The sequence below is a fragment of the Barbatula barbatula genome (genome assembly GCF_947034865.1).
Source record: "Barbatula barbatula genome assembly, chromosome: 5".
In the NCBI taxonomy this organism is placed as follows: Eukaryota; Metazoa; Chordata; class Actinopteri; order Cypriniformes; family Nemacheilidae; genus Barbatula; species Barbatula barbatula.
In genome coordinates, this window is record NC_136769.1 from 3788185 (window position 1) to 3813464 (window position 25280).

At 42.8% G+C, this 25280-nt stretch overlaps 2 protein-coding genes across 4 annotated transcripts in view; both read right to left on the minus strand.

Annotated features, from left to right (window-relative positions):
• LOC306894593 (uncharacterized protein) overlaps positions 1–11172 on the minus strand; it is a 79996-nt gene extending 68824 nt beyond the window's left edge. For all 3 annotated transcript variants that reach the window (XR_013786707.1, XM_079457267.1, XM_079457268.1), the window contains exons 1-5: positions 11037–11172; positions 10173–10517; positions 9733–10089; positions 6696–6794; positions 6004–6348 (exon numbers count right to left, since the gene is read on the minus strand). Coding sequence is in view for 2 of the 3 variants with exons in the window: in XM_079457267.1 (XP_079313393.1) it covers positions 6004–6348; positions 6696–6794; positions 9733–10089; positions 10173–10517; positions 11037–11088 (1198 nt within the window). In the remaining variant the exon portion in view is untranslated. The remainder of the gene's footprint in view (positions 1–6003; positions 6349–6695; positions 6795–9732; positions 10090–10172; positions 10518–11036) is intronic.
• Positions 11173–15605: 4433 nt separating this feature from the next.
• Positions 15606–25280, minus strand: part of LOC306894597 (uncharacterized protein) — a 31038-nt gene continuing 21363 nt past the window's right edge. The window contains exons 9-17 of the mRNA XM_079457278.1: positions 24979–25077; positions 19446–19523; positions 18818–18910; positions 17965–18042; positions 17288–17365; positions 16878–16973; positions 16489–16591; positions 16047–16089; positions 15606–15959 (exon numbers count right to left, since the gene is read on the minus strand). Of these exons, the coding sequence (XP_079313404.1) occupies positions 15861–15959; positions 16047–16089; positions 16489–16591; positions 16878–16973; positions 17288–17365; positions 17965–18042; positions 18818–18910; positions 19446–19523; positions 24979–25077 (767 nt within the window). The 3' untranslated portion in view covers positions 15606–15860. The remainder of the gene's footprint in view (positions 15960–16046; positions 16090–16488; positions 16592–16877; positions 16974–17287; positions 17366–17964; positions 18043–18817; positions 18911–19445; positions 19524–24978; positions 25078–25280) is intronic.

The window sequence follows — 25280 nt, forward strand, 5'->3', positions numbered from 1 at the left end:
TGTCCCTGGTTCCGGTTGATCTAACTAGTGCAGCCTAGATCTTTGAAATACATGTATTATGATAATCTAGTGTATGCAAGATTAAAAAGATGCGTCTTTAGTCTAGATTTAAACTGACAGAGTGTGTCCGCCTCCCGGACATTGCAGGGAAGACTGTTCCAAAGTTTAGGCGCTAGATAAGAAAAGGATCTGCCGCCTGCACTTGATTTTGAAATTCTAGGTATTACCAACTGACCTGACGCCTGAGAGCGTAGTGCACGTGATGGACTATAATACGTAAGAAGTTCTCTCAAGTAGTGAGGAGCTAAACCATGCAAGGCTTTATAGGTAATAAGCAAGATTTTAAAATTTATGCGATGCTTTATAGGTAACCAGTGCAAGGTTGACAGAACCGGGCTAATATGCTCATACTTTTTTGTACGTGTAAGAACTCGAGCTGCCGCATTTTGGACCAGTTGGAGTTTTTGTAATAGGCCTGCAGGGCAACCACCTAATAGTGCATTACAGTAATCTAGTCTTGATGTCATAAAGGCATGTATAAGCTTCTCCGCATCTGATGATGACAGCATATGACGTAATTTTGATATATTTTTAAGATGGAAAAACGCAATCTTACAGGTGTTGGCGACCTGGTTCTCAAATGACAGAGTACTATCGAATATAAAGCCAAGATTCTTAGCTGAAGATGAGGGTTTTATGGAACATCCATCAATAGTTAAGCAGTATTCTTGGTTGTTACGTAGGGCGGTTTTCGGTCCGATAAGTAACACTTCAGTTTTGTCCGAGTTCAGTAATAAAAAATTGCTACTCATCCACTTTTTTATATCGACAATGCATTCCACTATTCGATGGAATTGCTGTGTTTCGTGAGGCTTCGAGGAAATATAAAGTTGCGTATCATCAGCATAGCAGTGAAAGCTTATTCCGTGTCGCTTTATTATATCTCCTAGGGGTAACATGTATAATGCGAAGAGCATAGGCCCTAGTACTGAGCCCTGTGGTACACCGTACTGGACTTGCGATTTGCGTGATACCTCATTGTTTATTTTTACATATTGGAAACGGTCGCATAAATAAGATCTAAGCCATTTCAAAGCTATTTCCTTAATACCGACATCATTTTCAAGTCTATGTAGGAGCATGCTGTGGTCAATGGTGTCGAATGCAGCACTAAGATCTAGCAGCACCAATAAGGAGATACAACCTCGGTCGGACGCCATAAACAGATCATTTGTAACTCTAATCAGAGCAGTCTCTGTACTGTGATGTGCTCTAAATCCAGACTGGAAATCTTCATTAATCTCATTCCTTTGGAGGAAGGAACATATTTGAGTTGAGACTACTTTTTCCAGAACCTTAGATAAGAAAGGTAGATTCGAAATAGGTCTATAGTTAACTAGTTCTCCAGGGTCCAGATGGGGTTTTTTGACAAGGGGCCTTATAACAGCCACTTTATATGCTTTAGGCACATGTCCTAATGTCAGAGATGAGTTAATAATGCTAAGTAGAGGATCTATAATTTCTGGGAGCATCTCTTTCAGAAGATTTGTAGGTATAGGGTCTAGCATGCATGTAGTCGATTTAGATGATCTAATGATTTTCGATAATTCATCGTGATCTATAGTAGAAAATAAACATAGTTTCTCCTTAGGGGTGCTGTAGTAAGTCGTTTGTTCAGCGGGTTTCGCATCTGGTTGCATAGTTATAATTTTCTCTCGAATATCTTGGATTTTATTTGTGAAATAGTTCATAAATTCATCACTGCTATGCTGGTATACAGCATCAGAAGTCGCAGACGATTTATTTGTGCATCAACCCGAGGGGGACCACCCCCGCCGAGGACGCCATGTGTCCCAGGAGCCTCTGAAAAAGTTTCAGCGGGACCGCTGGCTGCTGCCTGAAGCTCCTCAGGCAGGTCAGCACCGACTGGGCACGCTCGGAAGAAAGACGTGCAGTCATGGAGACAGAGTCGAGTTCCATACCGAGGAAAAGGATGCTCTGCACAGGGGAGAGCTTGCTCTTCTCTCGGTTGACCTGCAACCCCAAATGGTCTAGGTGCCGGAGCACCAGGTCCCTGTGTGTACACCACAGATCTCGCGAGTGCGCCAAGATGAGCCAGTCGTCGAGATAGTTGAGTATGCGCACCCCCTGCTCCCTGAGGGGAGTGAGGGCGGCCTCGACGACCTTCGTAAAGACTCGAGGAGACAGGGACAGACCAAATGGGAGGACGCTGTATTGATATGCCTGTCCCTCGAAAGCGAACCGTAGGAACGGCCGGTGACGAGGGAGGATGGACACACGGAAGTACACGTCCTTCAGGTCGATCGCCATGAACCAATCCTGACGCCTGAGGGACGTCAGAATGCGCTCCTGCATAAGCCCCGGGTCGGACTTTCCCTCGTGCAACTCTTTCAACGCCTTGGCGTGAAGAGCCGAGGCAGCTTGACCCGCAGCGTTGTAAGCCCTCGACACCAGCGATGCCGAAAACTTACAAGCCTTGGAAGGGAGCCTTGGTCGATCTCTCCAGGTGGCAGCTGTCTGCGGGCACAGGTGCACCGCAAATGCACGTTCCACCTGAGGGATGTCGACACAGCCCTTAGCTGCCCCGTCATCGAGGGAAGTCAGGGCGACCGAGCTAGTCTGACTTGCACGCGCCGAGAAGGGGGCTTAGATGCACTTCCGGGAAGAATGGTACCGGCGCCGACCGTGGCTTAGAGTCACGGCCGGTCCCAATATACCACGTGTCCAACCGCGAGCGTTGGGGAAGAAGCGGTGCGGTGCACTGCAGCCCAATACTCGCTGCGGCCCGGGAAAGCATGGTTGACATCTCGACGTCCGCTTCATCCTGAGCTCGACCCCCCGGAGGAGGAAGCTCCAAGGAATCGTCGGGGTCGGATGCCAAGAGGTCGCCCTCCGATGCTGCGAGCGACATCTCATCGTCGTCACGCCCCGTGTCCGAGTACGTGACGGAGGAACAAGGCGGCGTACCGCCTTTTCCGGGACGGTCAGACGAGCGAGGCGGGGCGTGAACGGTCCGCGAGCCGATGGCTGACGGATTGAGGCTCACAGTAATTCCCCGATCACCCTCGGTGCTCGCCAAAGCGGACGGCAGGGCTGATGCCACTGCTGCCGCAGAACGGGAAGCACTCGAGGTGGCGGCTGATTCTCGGAAGAATGCAGCTACCCGTGAACGCAACGTCTGAATTACCATCCGCCCGCAGTGCGGGCAAGATGTATCCACAAACGCTGCCTCAGCGTGCTGGAGTCCCAGACACACGAGGCAGACATCGTGTCCGTCCCCTTCCTCGATGAGTGCGCCGCACCCACGAGCACAGCGGGACATGCCGTGCTGAAGAAACACTAAGCCCTGAAAAGGACTCGCTCTTTAGAGAGATGCCTTGGAAGTTGCCGAGACGCCCAGGGGGAGTCACAGGAAAAGGGACAGTCCGCTGCACCACGTCGTAAGACCAGCAACACGTAGATAGTATCTGCAGAGTCGTCAGCATCAGGATGCGAAGGCTCCGAAGAACAAAAGGTGAATGAATGCGGCACGCCGGCTCCCTTTTATACCCGGATATCCGGGGGTGGAGTCCGGCATGCAAATTTCATTCGCCAATTTTCATTGGCCTGTTCAAGTCAGTCAGAGAAGGTAGGTTCTCAAGTCAAACCCCATTCTGTCGACACAACGTCGAGAGACCGACAGAAAGGGAACATCTATTCTACTGTCCACACACACACATCTACATCTCTACAGCAGAACAAGAACGACAGATAAAACATCTATTCTACTGTCCGCACACACATCTACATCTCTACAGCAGAACAAGAACAACAGATAAAACATCTATTCTACTGTCCACAGACACATCTACATCTCTACAGCAGCACAAGAACAACAGATAAAACATCTATTCTACTGTCCACACAAACATCTACATCTCTACAGCAGAACAAGAACAACAGATAAAACATCTATTCTACTGTCCGCACACACATCTACATCTCTACAGCAGAACAAGAACAACAGATAAAACATCTATTCTACTGTCCGCACACACATCTACATCTCTACAGCAGAACAAGAACAACAGATAAAACATCTATTCTACTGTCCACACACACATCTACATCTCTACATCAGCACAAGAACAACAGATAAAACATATATTCTACTGTCCACAAACACACATCTACATCTCTACAGCAGAACAAGAACAACAGATAAAACATCTATTCTACTGTCCACACACACATCTACATCTCTACATCAGCACAAGAACAACAGATAAAACATCTATTCTACTCTCCACACACACACATCTACATCTCTACAGCAGAACAAGAACAACAGATAAAACATCTATTCTACTGTCCACACACACACATCTACATCTCTACAGCAGCACAAGAACAACAGATAAAACATTTATTCTACTGTCCACAAACACATCTACATCTCTACAGCAGCACAAGAACAACAGATAAAACATCTATTCTACTGTCCACACACACACATCTACATCTCTACAGCAGAACAAGAACAACAGATAAAACATCTATTCTACTGTCCACAAACACACATCTACATCTCTACAGCAGCACAAGAACAACAGATAAAACATCTATTCTACTGTCCACACACACATCTACATCTCTACAGCAGAACAAGAACAACAGATAAAACATCTATTCTACTGTCCACACACACATCTACATCTCTACAGCAGAACAAGAACAACAGATAAAACATCTATTCTACTGTCCACACACACACATCTACATCTCTACATCAGAACAAGAACAACAGATAAAACATCTATTCTACTGTCCACACACACATCTACATCTCTACAGCAGAACAAGAACAACAGATAAAACATCTATTCTACTGTCCACACACACACATCTACATCTCTACAGCAGAACAAGAACAACAGATAAAACATTTATTCTACTGTCCACAAACACATCTACATCTCTACAGCAGCACAAGAACAACAGATAAAACATCTATTCTACTGTCCACACACACACATCTACATCTCTACAGCAGAACAAGAACAACAGATAAAACATCTATTCTACTGTCCACAAACACACATCTACATCTCTACAGCAGCACAAGAACAACAGATAAAACATCTATTCTACTGTCCACACACACATCTACATCTCTACATCAGCACAAGAACAACAGATAAAACATCTATTCTACTGTCCACACACACACATCTACATCTCTACAGCAGAACAAGAACAACAGATAAAACATCTATTCTACTGTCCACACACACACATCTACATCTCTACAGCAGAACAAGAACAACAGATAAAACATCTATTCTACTGTCCACAAACACACATCTACATCTCTACAGCAGAACAAGAACAACAGATAAAACATCTATTCTACTGTCCACACACACATCTACATCTCTACAGCAGAACAAGAACAACAGATAAAACATCTATTCTACTGTCCACACACACACATCTACATCTCTACAGCAGCACAAGAACAACAGATAAAACATCTATTCTACTGTCCACAAACACACATCTACATCTCTACAGCAGAACAAGAACAACAGATAAAACATCTATTCTACTGTCCACACACACATCTACATCTCTACAGCAGAACAAGAACAACAGATAAAACATATATTCTACTGTCCACAAACACATCTACATCTCTACATCAGCACAAGAACAACAGATAAAACATCTATTCTACTCTCCACACACACACATCTACATCTCTACAGCAGAACAAGAACAACAGATAAAACATCTATTCTACTGTCCACACACACACATCTACATCTCTACAGCAGCACAAGAACAACAGATAAAACATCTATTCTACTGTCCACACACACACATCTACATCCCTACAGCAGCACAGCAGTACAAAACTCACTTTACTGTCTGGAAAAACACATTTTACATATAACACTCAAGGACTAGTTTATATTCAGGTTTTTAATTCTGTCAACTTACCAATAAAGTCGTTATACTTTTTCAAATTCACACTGAATGAAAACACAGATCTCTGTTTGCTGTTCACTGTACATGTGTATTCTCCCAAATCTTTAACCGTCACATCCGTCAACAGGAGAGAGAAGTTTCCATGTTTAATGTCCTCAGTGTAGAAATCAGCTCGATCATGATAATCCTCATGCTGCTTGACTTCTGATCCATCTTCATAAACACACACTGGACTATTTAAACCAGATCTTCTCCATTTTATCTTCAGACCCTTTGTCTTTAACTGTGGATCAATGAAACAGGGCAGAACCACTGAATCTCCCCAATCAACCTCATAAGAATCTTCCACACGGAACCCTGAAAGAGATTGAACATTAAGAAAAGAGAGTAAAGATTATATGTAACGATTGTCTTATGAGACAATGATTTTCCTTAATGATGAAATGTTTTATTTATTTTTATAGTTTATCAGAAGTGGATATTTAGAATCACAGAGGTTAATTTGACTTATTTTTGTTTATTTATTATCTTGTTTTCTAGTTAAGAAAATGTCCATAAAACCAATGAAAACTCTTAAATAACAAAATATACAATCATTTTACAATCCTCAAAACAACATGAAATAACATCAATATGATTTGATTAAAAACCTAAATTATAAAAAGAGAAATGATTACTAAATAATCTGTTTTTCATAAACATACCCGTGTTGTTTCTGCAGTAGATGAGAGAACAGAAGAGAAGAACAGATCCACATGCAGAGATACACAGAATCAACACCAGTATGTGTACAGAAGAGAAACCTGTAACACACACACACACACACACACACAGACACACACACACTTCAGTTAGAGACAAGAGGTAATGTGAATAGTTTCTTACACTCACTCAATGTCAATACATCAGTTTTCACATTTAAAATCGTGAAACATATGAAATCGTCTCGGTTACGTATGTAATCTCTGTTCCCTGATGGAGGGAATGAGACGTTGTGTCGAACCGACAGATGGGGTTCGCCCTTGACAACCTATCATCTTCTGACTATTTTGAAAAGGCCAATGACCTGGAAAATTAAATTTGCATGCCGGGCTCCGCCCCCGGATATCCGGGTATAAAACGGGAGCCGGCATGCTCATTCATTCACCTTTTGTGCTGAGGAGCCTGAGAGCATCTTGTGACTGCTGCAGCGGACGGCTATTGTTGTGGCATGAAGGACACAACGTCTCGTTCCCTCTATCAGGGAACAGAGGTTACATACGTAACCGAGACGTTCCCTTTCTGTCGGTCTCTTGTGTCGAACCAACAGATGGGGTTCCTATTGAAAACGGCACAGCACTAGCCGCGTCACAATCTTTAGCGAAGCGACGTTGACCGGCCTAGGCGAGTCAGACGTAAGCGCTGTCGCGAGATTGTAACCTTCCAGTAGGTAGGATGGGGGGTCCCAGAGCTTTAACAAAGATGGGTAGCCCCTGCCCTCGGCCATCTCAGACGGCTCAATTGGCGAGAGCCGTCCGGTACCGTAGGACCCCTGGGTAAGCGCTATTCCCTCAATGGGGAGATGCGCTACTGAGACCACTTCCCACCCTCGGGGGGGAATACAGTGGAAACATCAACATGGTCTTACCGGTAGGGAAGAGCTCATGGGAGGTATGTGCGCGATGCCGCAAGGTGGATGTCCACCTGGGGAAGGTGTATCTCAGACGGAACCACCCTGCTTACTACGTCTGGAGCACTGAGGTCGGTTAGAGCTACACGTGGACAACTCAGCTTGGGCCCGCCAAAGGTGGCAGGCTGCTCCGCTCAGCCCGCTGCCATGAGTGCTTAGTGATGGGCCGCCGGTCTCACCTAGTGTTACCCTGTAAGACTCGAGTTGACACCGGTTCCACGCGGAGGTTGTAGAGCCTCGCGAAGGTGTTGGGCGTAGCCCAACCGGCAGCTCTGCCTATGTCTGCCAGAGAGGCGCCCTGAGCCAGTGCCCAGGAGGAGGAAACGCCCCTAGTGGAGTGTGCCCTCACTGCCAGTGGGCACGGGCAGTCCTGAGATCGGTGCGCAGTCGTGACTGGCTCTTTGAACGGCAGCTTTTGAAGGTGCTTGTTCAGGGTATGCAGATCTAGAATGGGGCGCAACCCTCCGACTTTCTTGAGGACGATGAAGTACGGGCTGTAAAACCCGCTGGACATCTCAGCTGAGGGGACAGGCTCGATCGCTCCCTTCGCCAGAAAGGTGGCCACCTCCTCCCGTAGCACGGGAGCATCCCCGCCGCTGACTGAGGTAAAGAGGATGCCCTGAAACTTGGGCGGAGGTCTGGCGAATTGGATTGAGTAGCCGAGACGGATCGTGTACTCCAGCCACCTTTACGGTCTGGTGAGTGCTAACCAGGCACCCAAAGACTGTGACAGGGGCACTAGAGGAACGATCTGCTTCACCGACCCCACGGAGGGTGGTTCGCTGGCTAGCGGTACCGGCCCAACCTCGGGGGGGGGGCTGGCTCCGCTGACTTACCTGTGTGGCGGTGGCGCAGCTCAACGCACGGTCGAGGTGAGAGTGCTGAGGGCTGCGTGATTTTATACTCGGCTTTGCGTGTCGCCACGACGCAACGTCAAGTTGCCAAACACCGTCCTGTGGATAGTGAGTGCAGCTGAAAGAAAGACCCAGAGAGAGAGACTGCTCTTTTTGTGAGGAAGTGGGCGCTAGGCCCAGCAGATGTTGGGACGGGGCAGGGACCGTCCCTTTCCGACCGCCCAGCAATGGAATGGCTGGGATCGGGCCCGATCTCAATCTCCACGGGTCCGGCTCATCAGGAACGCTTCTGCTTCCGCGGCGGCTGCTGACGAGACGGTGGTCGCTTCCTCGCCGTCCTCTTCCGGGGGGGCGCCTGGGGAGGGGGCACCGTAGCTGGAGTTGACGATGAGGAAGGCGGGGGCTGCTGGGAGGCAGACGTTCCACGGGACCTTGATGGTCCGTCCCCCTCCTCGAGGAGGGAGTTGCAACCACGAGAGCAACGGGACATGCTTTTAGAAATAAGCTCTTTTTCGAACACCTCTGGAACTGCTGAAATGCCGGGGGGGATGATCACTGGAAGGGACAATCCGCTGCACCACGTCAAGATATCAGCTGTTGAAGTCATTCGATGCGAAGGCTCCAAAGAAAAAAGGTGAATAAATGAGCACGCCAGCTCCCCCTATTCGCCAATTTCATTGGCCTTTTCAAAATAGTCAGAAGATGATAGGTTCTCAAGGGCGAACCCCATCTGTCGGTTCAACACAACGTCGAGAGACAGAAACAGAAAGGGAACTGCTGTTACACTGTAATTTCAGTAGACTCAGTTGTGTAATACTGACACCCAGTGTTTTATATGAGAAACATCTGTGAGACGTTAAACAGCTGAACTTGTGTATTTTTGTTTCAAACCCCTTATGAGTTTCTTTCTTTTAGAGGAACACAGATGAAATTTTGAAGAATGTTGATGTTTTTCTTCTTTAATACACAAAACATGACGCTGGGCAGAACGTTAGTTTTTTTAATATTTGTTGAATGTTGAATTAATATTTGTCTTTTAATAATGTTGAAATCCAATTACAATGAATCTCCTAATATCACTTGTTAGTGGCACATTTTTTATTATTGTTAAATTATTGTCAAGATCCTTGCATTGAACTTAATAAAAAAAACTGAGACAATTTGCAGTAACTAAACATTTGAGCTGAAACATGTTCTTATATTTATTCATTCACTCACCCAGTTGTTCCAGTGTTACAGTCGTGTTGTCTGAGAGTCGTCCAGCAAACACTTGACACATGTAAACTCCTTTATCTTCACTTCTGACTCTCTTCAGTCTGAGAGAGAAGTTTCCTCTGTGGATTTCATCCCTGAAGAACTCAACTCTGTCTCTGTATCGCTCATCTGATGAGTCTGGATGAACCTCTTTGTTTTGATAGAGCAGAACTGTGATGTGTTCATCTTTAACTATTTTCTTCCATGAAACCTCTTCAATGTCTTCAGGTGCGATGTGAGAGTCCACAGAGCAGTTTAGAGTCACGTCTTCACCCACATTCACAGATAAAGACTGATCTGATCCAGACACTATCAGACGCTCTGAAAGCATATAAAGAAAAACATCAAACTATTTCAAAGATTTTATTAAACATGATGTGAAGATCTCAAGTGATCAAACTCACCAACATCTTGAATTTCCAGCACAGTTTCTCCAAACTCTTGTCCACTGTGAACTGTACATGTGTATTGTCCTTCATCTTCATCTGTCACGTTCATCAACAGGAGAGAGAAGTTTCCCTGTTTAATGTTGTCAGTGAAGAAATGAGCTCTATCATAATGATCCTCATTCTGGACTTCTGGTCTGATATCTCCATCTTGATACAGATGAATGAAAGTCTCTGAGTCTGATCTCTTCCATTGAACCTCCAGATCCTTCAGTGATATGAGTGAATCAACAGAACAGGGCAGAAGAACTGAACCTCCCAGAGGAACAACCAGAGGACCTGAGGAACCCTTCACGGTGAACCCTGCAAACAAATGTATTGTCAATGAACAGCTTGTTTTATATAATTTCCGACCAATCATGTCTGTTGTGTTTGCTAAAGCCTAAAGTGCCTTTTGGCACGAATTGTGAAATGTGTTTCAATCTCATATTTTAAGAAAACAAAAACCATCATAGACATCACACATCAACTGAAGACGACCTTATCAGACATGAATCCATAAACACATCTAAAACTGACAGCATCACCACTTTCTGTTGATCTCCACAGGTGAACAGAATCTGTGACGCTACAGAAACTGATAATAAAACACTACAACTTTATATTAGACTTATAATATGAGAAGTGATTTAAACTCTCCAGAAAATATAATCACAATTTATATTTGTCTAAAAACTAATTTAATCATTATTCTGTCAAATCACGAGAAACATGTCAGTTGTGTTTGTTTAACTGGTATTTAAGATTATAAATGATGTTTATTAATACTGATCATGTCAATGAGAGAGAGAGAGAGAGAGAGAGAGAGAGAGAGAGACAAACCTTCAGATATCGTCATAAAGGCAGAAACAAAGATGATCATCTGCAGGTTCATTTTTAATAATAAATATTTCAGTTCATGTTCATCTGTTTGGATATTAAAGTCCAAGTGCAGGTTTGAAAATGAGTCTTTTGGTTCAGGCGTGTTTAAACCTGTTTTGTTTTCTTCCTTATAAGAGAGAAAGATTTCTGTGGAACTGATCCAGATAAACCCGTTCTGATTCAGTCGAAAGATGATCAGTATGAATAAAAATAACAACAACACATATTTATAAAGGGTGTAGACAGAAACTTCACATGAACCATGAACATTACGATCTCTTAGTTACTCAATCAAAATGTTTGTCGTGATATTCAGGTTTTACAGTTGATATATAACTGTTGGTTTTGTTAAATGACGGTCAGGTGTGTATAAATAAAGCTTTCAGGATTAATGTGTAGGTGTCATGTGATATACAAAAAGTGGAGCAGATTGATGGTTAACTTTACTTTATTTTGGGAATTGTTACTGATTGATATATAGCGATTTTCCTCGTATTTTTATATTTGTTTGCTGTGTTTTTCTTGATGGTTTGCGGTGGATTAATTTATTATATTGTTTGCTGTGATATTGCTGGACACTTAGTACTGTTTCCCTCTTTCACAAACTGTAATGAGAAACACTGATTGACACACCTGTAAACCCTGATCATATCAGCGATTTCATTGGCCAGCTAATCAGACCATTCCTAATAAAAAGGAGACTAGATCGCTTACCAGGGGAGGAAAAATGCTCTGGACGGACGGACGGACGGACGGATGGATGGACGGATGGATGGACGGATGGATGGATGGATGGATGTACGGATGGATGTGCTGAGTCGAGTCCTGCTGTGGACTGGCTTGGTAATTTTATTCTCCCTCAGCGTTGTGGCTGACTGGAAACCCTGTGCTTTGGTGGAGCTGACTCGCAGATCTCAGTGTCAACGCTCACAAAAACTCAGACTAAAGAGAAGTGGTCCAGTCAATGAGGGGTAAAATCTCTCTGATTATAAGCTTTCTTCAAAATATCTTTCTATTTGTTCATCAGAACGAAGACATATATACACACATTTGGATCAACTCAAGGCGAGTAAATGACAGAAGATCCATTTTGGGTGAAGTTTCCCTTTGAGACATAAATTGATGTGGGTTGTGGCGGATTAAGCAGACTAACACCATCATCACTCTACTGCGTGTCATAGGTTTACTATATGACATCATTTATATTAATATATGAACTACCACCTCAGAATTATAAACAATCATTTGACCGTCTGATTTAATGTAAATGACATTCAATCCAAGGTTTGTAAAGAAGATATCAGTCACGAAAAGCAATCCTCAGCAGTACTGACATAAAAAGAAAGTCTGAAAGTGCATCAACAACTATACGAAGTAAGAAACAATATTCTGGGGGAAATGGACCAGAACAAACACACTGGCAAAAACTCAAGCTGCTGAAACAATACTCACTTATATTGCAGAATAAGGCAGATACATGCAGTAAAGAGAAACACTTTTTCATTGTCGCTTCTCTTTATTTGCAAAAAAAGTTAAACATTTAAGCACGAATATCATGCAAACAGAAACAAAATTTAATATAAAAACAAAGCTTCAAGTTATAAAGTAAAAATTCCATAAAAACTAAATATTCTTCTAATATTATAGAAACTATAAATAAAAGTATGTGAATGAAAAGATAAAGAACATAGAACTTTATGGTCGTCATTTTATCTCTACTTTCATTAACTATTTACATTGATGCATCTAGCAGATGCTTGTATCCAAAGATGTCATGATTCTGCTATCATGTCATGTGTATTCTTGGTCTTGCAGCGGAGTCATGGCATAGCCTTAGGTTTTGTGTGAGAAAGACATGGCTTTGTTTTGATTCTGACTTGCCATGTGCTTTCTCTTGTCTCGTCAGTGTTTCCCGCCCTTTTGTCTCGTTAGCCTTCCCATTAGTGTTTCATTACCTTCACCTGCCCCTTATTAATTATACTGTGTTTGTTCCCCTTTAAAACGTCCTTCTGTTCATTGTGCTGTGCTCGTTCATTGTACATGTTTCCTGCCCTGTATGTAAGAGTTCCTAGTTCCCTTGGTCAAGTTAGTAGTTTGTTTTTGCCCCCAATGTGGGAAGTATTTGTTTTTGCCCCCAATGTGGGAAGTATTTGTTTTCAATGTGGGATTTTAGTTTTGGTTCGTATTTTCCCCCTTTTGTGGGTGTTTGTTTTGTGTTTTGTATTTATTAAAGTCCTAGTGTTAACCCCTTCGTCCCCGCTGCCTGCACTTGGGTTCTTCCTCCACACACATTCCACGCCTCTCGTGACAAAAGTGACCTGCAGTGCATTCAAGCTTTACATTTTATTATTACATGTGTTCCTGACAATCAAACCCATGACCTTTTATACTTCTAACCCGATGCCTTACCACAGAGTCATGATCAAAGGTCATATTGAAGGAAAACTTGTAGCTCAACCACCAGATGACTGTAATTGATTTGTCCATCTTGAATTAGGAGTTCTCTCATACCTTTTATTTGTAAAGATGGGCATGTTTTTCCTTGAGTAAGCCAATTTCACTTTGACTTAACATTATTTTTTGAGAATATTCAATACAAAGCCAATTTTCTTCCTTTTCTAATCGTCACTTTGGACTTTTAACATCTCATTCAGATCTGCAGATTCATCGTCTGCATAAGACGGTAAAACCATTGCTGTGCATTCATATTTTTCTCTACCCTTATGGTTTCATTTTGTCCAGTATCTTTTGTTCCTTTTCACAGTCAATAATCCTACATGAAATGTCCTTGGGTCATGGTACCATATTCCTTTTTATAAATGGGCTTTAGACTAAACTTTACAGTTTCTCACACCGATGTAGGAAAGAATTTACATTTGTTAGAGAAGCTGTAAATAACAGTAAACAAACACACTTAACACATAGATGAAGGATTTGTCCAGATTATCTTCCAGGGGGCCTGTACCATGAATGTAGCTGAACAAACTCAGGGTAATTGGATTAGTTTTGGGTTGACAAATCCAAACCAACGTGATCAAGCTTTGTTGGTACCATGAAGCAGCTCGTGGAGTTTCTTTGTCAACTCCAGCTTTGATCCTGAAGCTGAGATTAGTTTGCGCGCGAGCACATGAACGAGTGACGTCAGCATGGCTAAACCAATCGCATTATAAATGGATAAAGCGATTTCAACAATATGAACACAAACATGAATTTCAGTCATGGAGTGATGTGTGTCTGCTGTCTACGCAAGAGAGAAGTGTTTCAGAAACACTGGTGATTGCGTTAATGCGCAAGTTAAACACTATATAGTACACACATTCACTGTAGTGCTGTAGGGCAAACAGGATCCGCGGGGTCCTCGGTGGAACTACAAGGGGTCCATGTCCTTGCGGGCAACTTTATTTATGTATGGCATGGGTACAGAAATATTACAACAATGTTCATTGAAGCTCCTGCATATTGCAATTTTAACTTGCGTGCGGACAAAAACCATCCATTCAGGCAGCAGAAGCAGTTAACCTTACATCTGCTTCATCATTTCCCTTCCGAGTACACATGAGAGGAGTTGCGTGCAAATAAAGTTCATTCTCATATATTTCTGAACTTCTGTACAAATTTGTTAAAGCTGTAAACGGCTAATTTGACAGGCAAATGACACCAAACCGCTTCTGCATTGTAAACTCTGACATCTTACGTGTTTAAAATCAATAAATGCACCGTGTACTGATGGTTCATGTCAAACAAGTTGCCCCAAAAATAACGCGGACTGGTTGCATGTTGGTCTCCTTTTAGTCTGATATGATGCTCTGCAGAAAAAAAACGAGTAATTTTTTTTGCAGAAATACAACGGAGCTAAGAATTATAAAATAGCGGTGTGTTCTGCAACACAGAGAAGCGGAAGAAAATATAAGAATTACACTTAATAAAACCGCCTGCTTTTACAACAGAATGACTAAGCCTATACCTTTAAAAGACTTTGCGCCATTAACCAGGGTCAGTCATTTCATTGAAGCCTTAATAAAAACTACGGTTCAGGACAAGGAAATTGTCCAGCACAGTAAAATGAAAATGTATGATGCTGCAAATCCCTTAAAATAATAAAAACCGTCTTTATCAATAATCAAAATAATACACAGAAAAGTATGTATGTGCCACAATAACATGCATAACAGTGCTAATGTAGATTAAAAAAAAGGATTAAAATAGCGATAAAATATATGTGATGTCACCTGTCAATGTATGGGTTTGTCTTATATGTAGCCGTTTAGTACAAAGAAAAATGTCCTAATACAGTGAAACTGAAAGTTTTCCCTAGATGTTCTGCACCACAGACCAGAATGTAAAAAATGCAATGCAAATACATGTGATACAATAAAAGTGGAATATAAGTAAGTTTATTGAATTTCATGTGAGTAAAAGGGAAAGCCAGCAAATCTGTAAAATCAGATTTTACCTATATAGTAAACAATATTTAATTTTATATTTGTAATATATATTTATATATTTTTATATTAGTATTTTTATTTTATTAAACAGTAAAAAACAACACACGCACTGTGAGTCAGTTACGTCACCTATATGTTTCTTTGCTCACAGCTGATTGGTCAAACTTCAGTCTGAGATCTTGAATCCAGAACATAGCCTGCCGCGGAGCAGGTTAGCCGTGCAGCGTAAGATACCATGGCGACGAACACCGAATAAAGCCAAGCTACTTTCATGGTACCTAAAACCCAGGGTTGGCACAAACTAAACTGAAACATAGCTGGCTAGCCACCTAAACCAGCTTCATGGTACAGGCCCCAGGAGGCCTGTTCCTCTATGACGTGCCTTTGAAATCCCAGTATCAGGTGCCAACAGTGTCTCCAATTCATGAGCTTCTGTGTTCTATGTTGAGAAAATATGTTATAATATATATTTTACAAAAACATATTTTAAGATTTAAGTTCCCAGTTTAAACACTCAGTAAATTACCTCAAGATCTCTTTGAGTAAAGTTATTTTGATCATGATGTGCACTGGAAAACAGAATTAAAGAAAATGAATGAATACAAATAAATCCTTGAATTTAAAGTTAAAGTTAGCGTATAAAAATATGAACTTACTCAGTCTTACACCCTGACAGAAGGCGTTAGACAGAGAAAATGAGAATTGTCAAATTAACACCATAAAGTAAAACACATATCATCATTATCTAATAGATCACTGATCTCTGAAACCCACCCCTACATCTAGTTTGAAAGATCCTGTCCTCTTATGAGCTTCAATTTAAACTTCAACTTGTATTGAGTCTTAAATGTTCGTTTTCAGTTTTATTTTTTTTAAAGAAAATGACAATAATAATTCTTAAAGTTTTAACTGCTGAAGTCATACTGTCTATATCATCTATAAAAAAAGATGAAAGATTTCAATAATACTCACAGAAAGCATGCATTTGTAAAACCAGCAAGGATAAGGCAAAAACACACTCAGAAGGAAAGACGATGAGTCTCAGATCTTTCATCACACGTTCACCAGTTCCTAGCAGTTGAAATCAATGAATGACATAAATAAAAAGAACAGAAACATCTATAAAGAACATGTTAAATGATGCAATCTGAAATGTATTTGTATACCACAAAACTGGATGGTGTTGAAAAGTTACATTGAAAGAAAATGTTAGTAACTTTGTGTTAGCACCTAATGTACTATTGCTCTTTTATGACATATCGCTTATTGCTCCCTGAACTCTTTGTGAGTCGCTTTGGATAAAAGCGTCTGCTAAATGAATAAATGTAAATGTAATGTAAAAGACGTATTCACTTACGTGCTTTCAAAACAAGTTCTGTCATAAGTGCAGCAGAATTCAGCAAAACAAGACCAACTGCTCCAAACATGTAGATAACAGCACTGCAGAGAGGCACTAATACAGACACAGAGCACAGGCTACGTCAAACAATCATAAAGTTGCATTCATTCGCTTGGTCGTACGACCTGATCTCATTGAAACAAATGTGACTCTACCTTTGCCACAATGCTATGCCACAAAGTCATGTTTTATCCTGTTTTTTCTATGGCACTACTGTAAAAAACCCTTAAGAACCTTCATCTTTAAGCATTTAGACATTTTGAAATCCTTTCAAGAAATCATTACAAGTCTTTGAAGGAAAGATGTAGATTTGTTTGCTGTGTAGATCTGCTGTGGGATCTTGTTTAATGTGCAGCTGCGTGTCTTACGTGTCATCTCTGTAGAATCAAGGCTTGCCCTGCGTTGTTCTGCATTGTCTTGTTGTCTCTGCACTCCTGACAATTTTACTGTGTGTGCAAAATTCGTAGGTAAAAGAGCAGAAAACACAGATTAAAAGATCAAATAACACATGGAAGGTTTTTCTAATATATCATGTATTATTGCAGAAATGCTGGGTTATTTTTACACCAGTTTTGGGTCAGAAGGAGACAAAACCCAATCACCAGGTTGTAAATAATGCGGAGTTGTTTTAATCCATTGTTGGATCAAATATAAAAAAATAATTTAATTTAACACAGCAGCTTTATTCGTCCCTTTTTGACCCAAAGATGGATTAAAAACAACCCAGCAATTTTTAGATTGTGATAAAAGGAAGTTTGCCCCGAGGATTGAATAAAATTCACAGTAACACAAACTTTGTGTTTTACAGTTTAATCAATCTAAAGATGCAGCTCATGTACCTATGAAATAAAATAAATATAATAAAAAAAGGTTTTGTGATTTTTACTGGTTTTGTAAAAGGCACATTTAGCTCTTCTCAGAGATTTTAACACACTTATCTAACATCACTTATATACCTCATATTTGAAGGTCAATAATGCACAAGGTAGATACGGTTGAGGTTGGGAATACACAGCATTGTAATTGAGATCAATGTGGATAATACCATGAGCACTGCATTGGAAAATCACGATCATCTTCAGGGCTTGGATAAATGAAATGACTGAGATCCATCCCATATAATCTGTTGTTAAAACAAACAACATAATAACAGAGAAGCTCAAAACACAGTGAATGTCAGAGGATTAGTAAGGTGATTCTGTGGACTTACTAAAGTCACTTATACGTATCAGTTGCAGTCAAGACTGTTAATATTATCAACTCTTCACTCACTAACCCTAAGCGAAGCCACTTCGAAAACTTGATTTTTAAGCGCAATTTAAGCTTATGAAACAGATGTTATGGTACAGTTCATTCACGTTTTAAACGTTGTTCCTAAACATGTTGTTTAATAAGGATTTTAGCTGGCGACTGTAAATATTAAAACGGTTCTTGATTCTGATTGGTTGAGCTGAGTTAAGCCATTATAAAATACACGATTTATAACTGCGGACCGCATTACATAGCCTAAATAACCCTTTATATTCTTTATTTTATGAAACCTTGCTACGCATGTGGAATAACTGTTTTATAACAGTAATAAACCCCACAAAGCAGTGCATTACAAGTGTAAACAACGCCCTTAGATGTTATAAAATCCACTGTAACCCACGGCTTCCTGGGGTTTATATCATTCGTTTAGTATTCCCCATTCTCGTCTTGCTTGAATTACGTAATAACTGCCCAAACAGCAAAGAGATGTTTTAAATTGAAATAACTTTGAAGTACAAGAAAAAGTATAATACAGTATACAAAAAAATACATTCTTGTCCCAAATATTAAAACTTTAATGAACATTAACAACAAGTTTTAATTTATTTACTTTGAAAACATTGCTAATATGATTTAAATAAGTATACCTTTTTCCCTTTCCAATGCGACTAGATGCAAGTAGATTGATAGAGGAATATCAAGAAGCATCATTATAAGTAATAACCATCTTTTCTGTAAGACTGTGAATAAAAATAAAAAAATGACCTGCATTCATATGTAAATAGTACAGTATAGTATTATATGTGAAACTGGATAACAAAACGTCTCGCGTGTCAATTTTTCTAACTGAATAAATAAGCTTTCCATAGATATATGGGTTGTTAGAATAGGACAATATTTGACAGAGATAAAAAAAATTACAACTGTGAAATCCAAAGGTGCATCTGAATCTAAAAGGAGAAAATCGCCTTCAAAGTTATCCAGATGAAGTCCTTAGCATAGCATATTACTCTAAAAAATAAAGTTTTGATATATTTATGGTAGGAAATTTACAAAATATCTTCATAGAAAATTATCTTTACTTAGTAACCTAATGATTTTTGGCATAAAAGGAAATTTGATAATTTTGACCCACAAATATTCCTGTGCTACTTAAGACTGGTTTTGTGATCCAGGGTCCCATATAGTACAAAAATGATACTGTATATATGTATATACTATACATTATAGAACTATATACTTCATATAATATATTATATTTTAACATGCACTTACCTTTGTATTTAATGTGAAGTTGACACAAAAATACACATAACGCCAGTAGAAGCCTAACCGATGTCACAACGAAAATGGCTAAAATAAGATATAAATGGTCCATTATATTTAAATATATTCAAATAAAAAAACTGATAAAAATGGTCAAATGAACTTTAGAAGTGAATCAGTTAAAATATTCATATTACCATATAACACAAGTACAAATACTTCTATGGTCAGTAACTGTGATTTTGTCAAGTAATGTTTGTTGCTAGATTAACAGTTCTGGTTGGTACTAGACATTGTGGAACAATTTAACTGTGAAATAACTTTCCAAACTAACCCTAAATCAGCAGAGGACATAGATTTATATGATGTACAAGTCTCTTATCTAAAGCCAATATCAACCCAAACCTAATCAGGGCTGCGTTTCTCGAACAACAACATAACTCGCTGGTTAACCACCATAGTACGATGCATTGATAAGGAAATATAACGAAGTAGTAACGAAGAAACCGTAGTAAATCTGTCTGAGATCAAATGTTTGAACCGAGTTGGTTCAGCGATCTTGTTGATGATGCCACACAGGTGTGATGTCTACTAATAAATACAGTCAGATCAGATTCATGTTAAATTCTTGCTACTTTTGTTATTCTACTTCTTATCTGTTGTTTTATTTCACAATGTTTAATTAATTTATAAGTGTCTTCCTACGTCATTCCGTGCAGGGATTCCTCAGGGTCATGTGCACTTATATAAAATAAAAACAGCACTTCTGTTTTCTTTACAAACTAAAAAGATGTAAAATTGTATTTGTATTTATTTAGAATGGTGGATATGGAATGCACTGCATGTTGCTTTCTTACTTTGCTCTTAAGCTTGATGCACGTAAGTCTATATTTAAATTTAGTCATTTAGCAGACGTTTTTATCCAGAGCGACTTACAGGAGTAATAGTACAAAAGGTCCTAACACCAAGTTACAAGTTTCAACAAAAGCCAGAACAATATCTGTTGAGAGAAAGAGAGAGCAGGCGCGTCGCACCGGTGGGGGTTGTGGGGGTTTTAACACCCACACTTTTTCTGCAGTTTTTCCGCAGTTTTGCACAAACGCCTTACTACAGTCAGGCACTCTTCTGTTTCTCTGGCCGCTCTACTGTCTGTGCTCGGCTCTTCTCTCCCCCTCCCTCTCAAACATGACACCGGCTGATGATTGGCTGTTCTGCCTTAAGTCTTAGGGTTATGGTTATTTACATGACACATCTCCCTTTTCCAGGTACTTTGAATGAGTGTTTATGCTTTCGAGGTTTTAAAATAAGCTTCATATGTGTTTGGGAAGATGTTCTGTTTTTGTTTTGTTGACATTTCGAGTGTTTTCGTTAATATATTTTGTTTTTTTAGACTAAAACTAATTGCTATGTAAGTTAAGGGATAATGTTTATTCGCGCCGGGGTCCCTATCGGGGTTGTTTTTGCTATATCAACCACCTCGCTATACATTATACGCTTATTACATGGCTACCTACCTGCCGGCGCGTGTCTTGAGGACTCGCAGGAACATCGCTCATGGACTCATAGGGTCGAGGCTCACCGAGCGCCTTCGTCCCCCGCCTTCCATCGCGGACGCCGTTTCCTTCGGTGCCGAGGAGGACTATGACTCCATGTCCATCTCTGCTTCGGACAAGGACTGGGCAGGATCGGAGCGGGATCGTCCCGATCCAGAGAGCCCCCCGGACCTCCACGAGGAGTTCGTAAGGGTTCTCGAGAGGGCCGTAAGCGAGCTCGACATCACCTGGGATTCACCTGAGGAGCCAGCGAAAAGTAGGCTCGACTCCTGGTACTTTCAGGCGAGCCGCCGCCAGACCACGGCGAAGAAGAGCGCGCCGTTCTTCCCAGACGTCAACGAGCACGTGGTGAAATCCTGGTCTGCGCCTCAGTCGGCGCGCGTTCACGCTGCTACGCCGACCATGTTCGCCCACGTGGTCGGGGCTGAAGCCCACGGTTACGTGCGCATGCCACCCGTCGAGGAGACCCTCGCTGCTCATCTGTGCCCTTCCACCACCTCATTGGGCTCGGACCCTGGCCTCCCCTTGAAACCGTGCAGGTTTACCGCCCATCTCGCCGGCAAAGCCTACGCGGCCGCAGGCGAGGCAGCCTCCGCTTTGCACTCTATGGCAGTGCTGCAGGTGTTCCAGGCTAAGATCCTTCAGTCGCTGGATAGCGGCAGCCTGGAGGCGGACGTCACGAAGGATCTGAGGGCGGCGACCGACTTCGCCCTGATGGCTACGAAGCGCACAGCACAGGCTATCGGCAGGTCTATGGGATTTATGGTCGTCCTCCACCGTCATCTGTGGCTTACGTTGGCGGATCTAAAGGAAGCTGATCGTAAGTCCCTTCTCAACGCGCCGATCACTCCCTCCGGCCTCTTTGGTGACGTCGTCAAGTCGGTAGTAGAGCCTTTTTGTTTTGGCAAAAGCGCGCCAAGGCCATGAGTCACGTGCTGCCTCGACGACCTAACAAACCTTGTCCAAGAGCCCGCTCTTCATCCGCACCGCACTCCTCGCAGAGACCCGCCAAGCAGCACGCGGCTCCCGCACCGGCTAGTCGAGGTCGCGAGCAGGACGTCCGTCCTAAACAATGGGCGGGCCCAGCTAAGAAGAGGTACGGGCCGAAGAGGGGTCCGCGTCACGATGGCGGAGCGTCATCGTCTGCCAAGCTGTCGTCCTGACAGACCTGGGAAGAGGAAGAGAGAGTCTGTGAGCATGCCGGCGTCCCCCAAACGCCGCTGTTTGCAACAGTTTTCCCCCGCGGTTGAGGGCGATTATTGCAATGTTGTAAGTGTTGTTTGTGTGAATGCAATAAAAACACATACTTGTTCACAAGAGGAGCTCTTTCCCCCTCACCCACAAAATGCTGCGTCCCTTGCCCTGCCACGGTGCAGCGCGAAGCCGCAGTTAGTCCCAGCCATAACCAGCCTTCCCTCGTCCACGAACGCTCCCGTGGACGAGAGACCGCTGGATTCTCACGCACGAGCTATTTTCCCGCCAGTGCATTTAGCCTCGCCGGGCCAGCGCGCTCCCCTAAACGGTCCGCTGACGGTAACCCCCGACCAGATTCGGCCGTTATGTCTGTTTCTCGACGCGTGGAAGGCCATTCCAGGCATCTCTCTTTGGCTACTAAACGTGATAGAACACGGGTACGCCCTGCAGTTCAGGCGCAGACCTCCCCGCTTCAGCGGTGTGGTCCCGTCGCTTACGTCGGTGCAAAACGCGCCTGTGTTAAGGCAGGAAATCTGCAGCCTGCTCGCGAAAGGAGCGATCGAGCGTGTGTCCCCGAACGAGCGGGAAAGCGGGTTTTACAGCCGGTATTTTGTAGTGCACAAGCGAGATGGTGGTCTGCATCCGATTCTGGACTTGAGACCCGTCAACCGAGCACTTCACAAGCGAGCGTTCAGAATGACAACTCTAAAACAGATCCCGGCACAAGTGCGTCCCGGGGACTGGTTTGTGTCGATAGATCTGAAGGATGCGTACTTCCATGTTCAGATAGCCAAACGCCACCGTATGTTCCTGCGATTTGCATTCGAGGATTCAGCGTACCAATTTGCTGTCCTCCCATTCGGGCTGGCATTAGCTCCGCGCACATTCTCGAAGTGCGTGGATGCGGCGCTTTCCCCTCTCAGAACGAGCGGAATGTTTATTCTCAATTATCTGGACGATTGGCTGATTTTAGCTCACTCGCGGGAGGCGCTAATCGGTCACACGCGGATGCTGCTTTGTCACTTGACATCCCTGGGGCTGCGCGTGAACATGCAGAAGAGCAAACTCACACCGAGTCAGTCTATAATGTATCTGTGGGTATGTTTCGACTCAGTGGAGATGCGCGCTCGCCTCTCCCCAGAGCGGACGGAGTCCATCTCTTCAGCTTTACGTTTGCTCAGGCCAGGCCTATCTGTTCCCCTGAGGGAGTTCCAGAGGCTTTTGGGTCTCATGGCGTCGGCGGTCTGCCACCTAGGTCTTCTGCCACCTAGGGACTGCAGCGTCACTCTCTGGCCGAAATCGGGTTATGTGCCAAAGTCCATGTCTACCCCTTTTAGAGCACAGGTCATTTCTTTGCCCGCTTTGTGTTCCGAGTCGTCAGACTCGCAGGATGCTAACGCTAAGAGAGCGGTCTGCCCGGTAAGGGTCTTGCGGGCTTACATTGATCGCACGGCCGGGTTTCGGCAGTCTGAGCAGCTCTTTATATGTTTTGGTGGGGGTACTAAAGGCCGGGCTGTCTCAAAACAGAGGCTCTCTCACTGGGTGGTGGACGCTATTACCTTGGCGTACGAGAGTCAGGGTCAGAACTGCCCCTTCGGTATCAGAGCTCATTCGACTAGGGCTATCGCCTCTTCGTGGGCCTGGTCTAAGGGCACATCTATTCAGGACATATACTGTGCAGCTGGCTGGTCTTCACAGAACACCTTCGCCAGGTTCTACAGATTGGATGTGTCCTCGTTGGCTTCTCAAGTCCTCTCGGTGAGTGCTGACTAAGCTTTATTTTCTACCTTATAATTTTTCATGCTACACAGTTGTTACCGCATTGCTGTTTACACTGTGCTTGGTGTACTTTATCTTCGCTATTATATCGCCCGGGATTCCGTGCTGGTTCTACTGCTGTGGTGTCTGCCCTGTTCAGCGCAGCCCGCTGCGGTTTTTTACTGGCGTTATCCTATAGGACTTCAGGAAAAGTGAAAAAGAGGAGGAGTTTCATATGCGGTCTCCGCAATGTCTCGTTCCCGCTTCTCAGGGAACCGAGGTTACGAAAGTAACCGGAGACATTTTGTTCTAATTTGTCTGTCAAGTGTTCCCAGAAGAGAAGGGTAAGTAGTTTTCTTAAGGTTGTGAGAGATGTGGTTGACCGGATCGAGTTCGGAAGAATGTTCCACCAGGAAGGAGTTGTGAAGGAGAATGAGGGGGTGTGGTGAGCAGGTCGGGACGAAAGCCATGAGGGAAAGGCGCGAAGCCTGTCACGTGAGTGTCAGGTGTGTGTGCACCGGTCTCGCATCTCTCAAGGTGGAGCTCCGGAAGCATAAGAGAGGAGGGGCAGGAGTGTATGACGAGAGAGGACCGGGACCGGGCATATGTTACATTAGTTTATATGTTCAGTTGCCGGCAGTCTACCGTGAGGTGGCTTTTTTTTTTTTATTAAAATGTGTTAAATGTTCGCCGGTTCCTGCCTCCCCTTTTGTTACAGCGGGAAAGAGATTAAATGCCCTTATGAGACGCCTCTGGTTTGCTAAACGCAGGGTTCTTGATGGGGTGTGAAAGCATGACGGTCACTATGTTATCATAATAGTAAGGAATGAACCTTCTGACCACAGCTCTAGACCTGTAGTTCCTATTCGCAACTTTGCAATGCTGCTTGTGATGAATTGTTGGAACAATGGTTTTGGGAAACGCACCCCTGATTGGTGGACAGGAATGTTGATCCAGGAACCAATTTTAATAATATTTGTTATTATGCACCAATACTGTTATCGTTGTAATAAACTGTATGTAAAATTATCACTCACCTAGATTTAAAAGTGCAAATGAGAATACTATTTGAAGTTCTTGAAACGAAGAAGTCAATAGAAATAGCAAAATAATCAGAGGTACATTTTGGGTTAAGGCTGAAAAGGAAAACAGTAATTAGTAATGTAAAACAATACAAACAAGGAACACCACAAGCAATATTATTGTAATTTAGCAAAGACTACAACCTGAATCAAGTCTGAATCCTCTTTATGCTAAGAGTTACTGTTAAAATGTTTCATTAATTTCTAGCATCCATCTAACAGTAAGAGTATAAATACAGCTTTTGGGTCTTTATTGG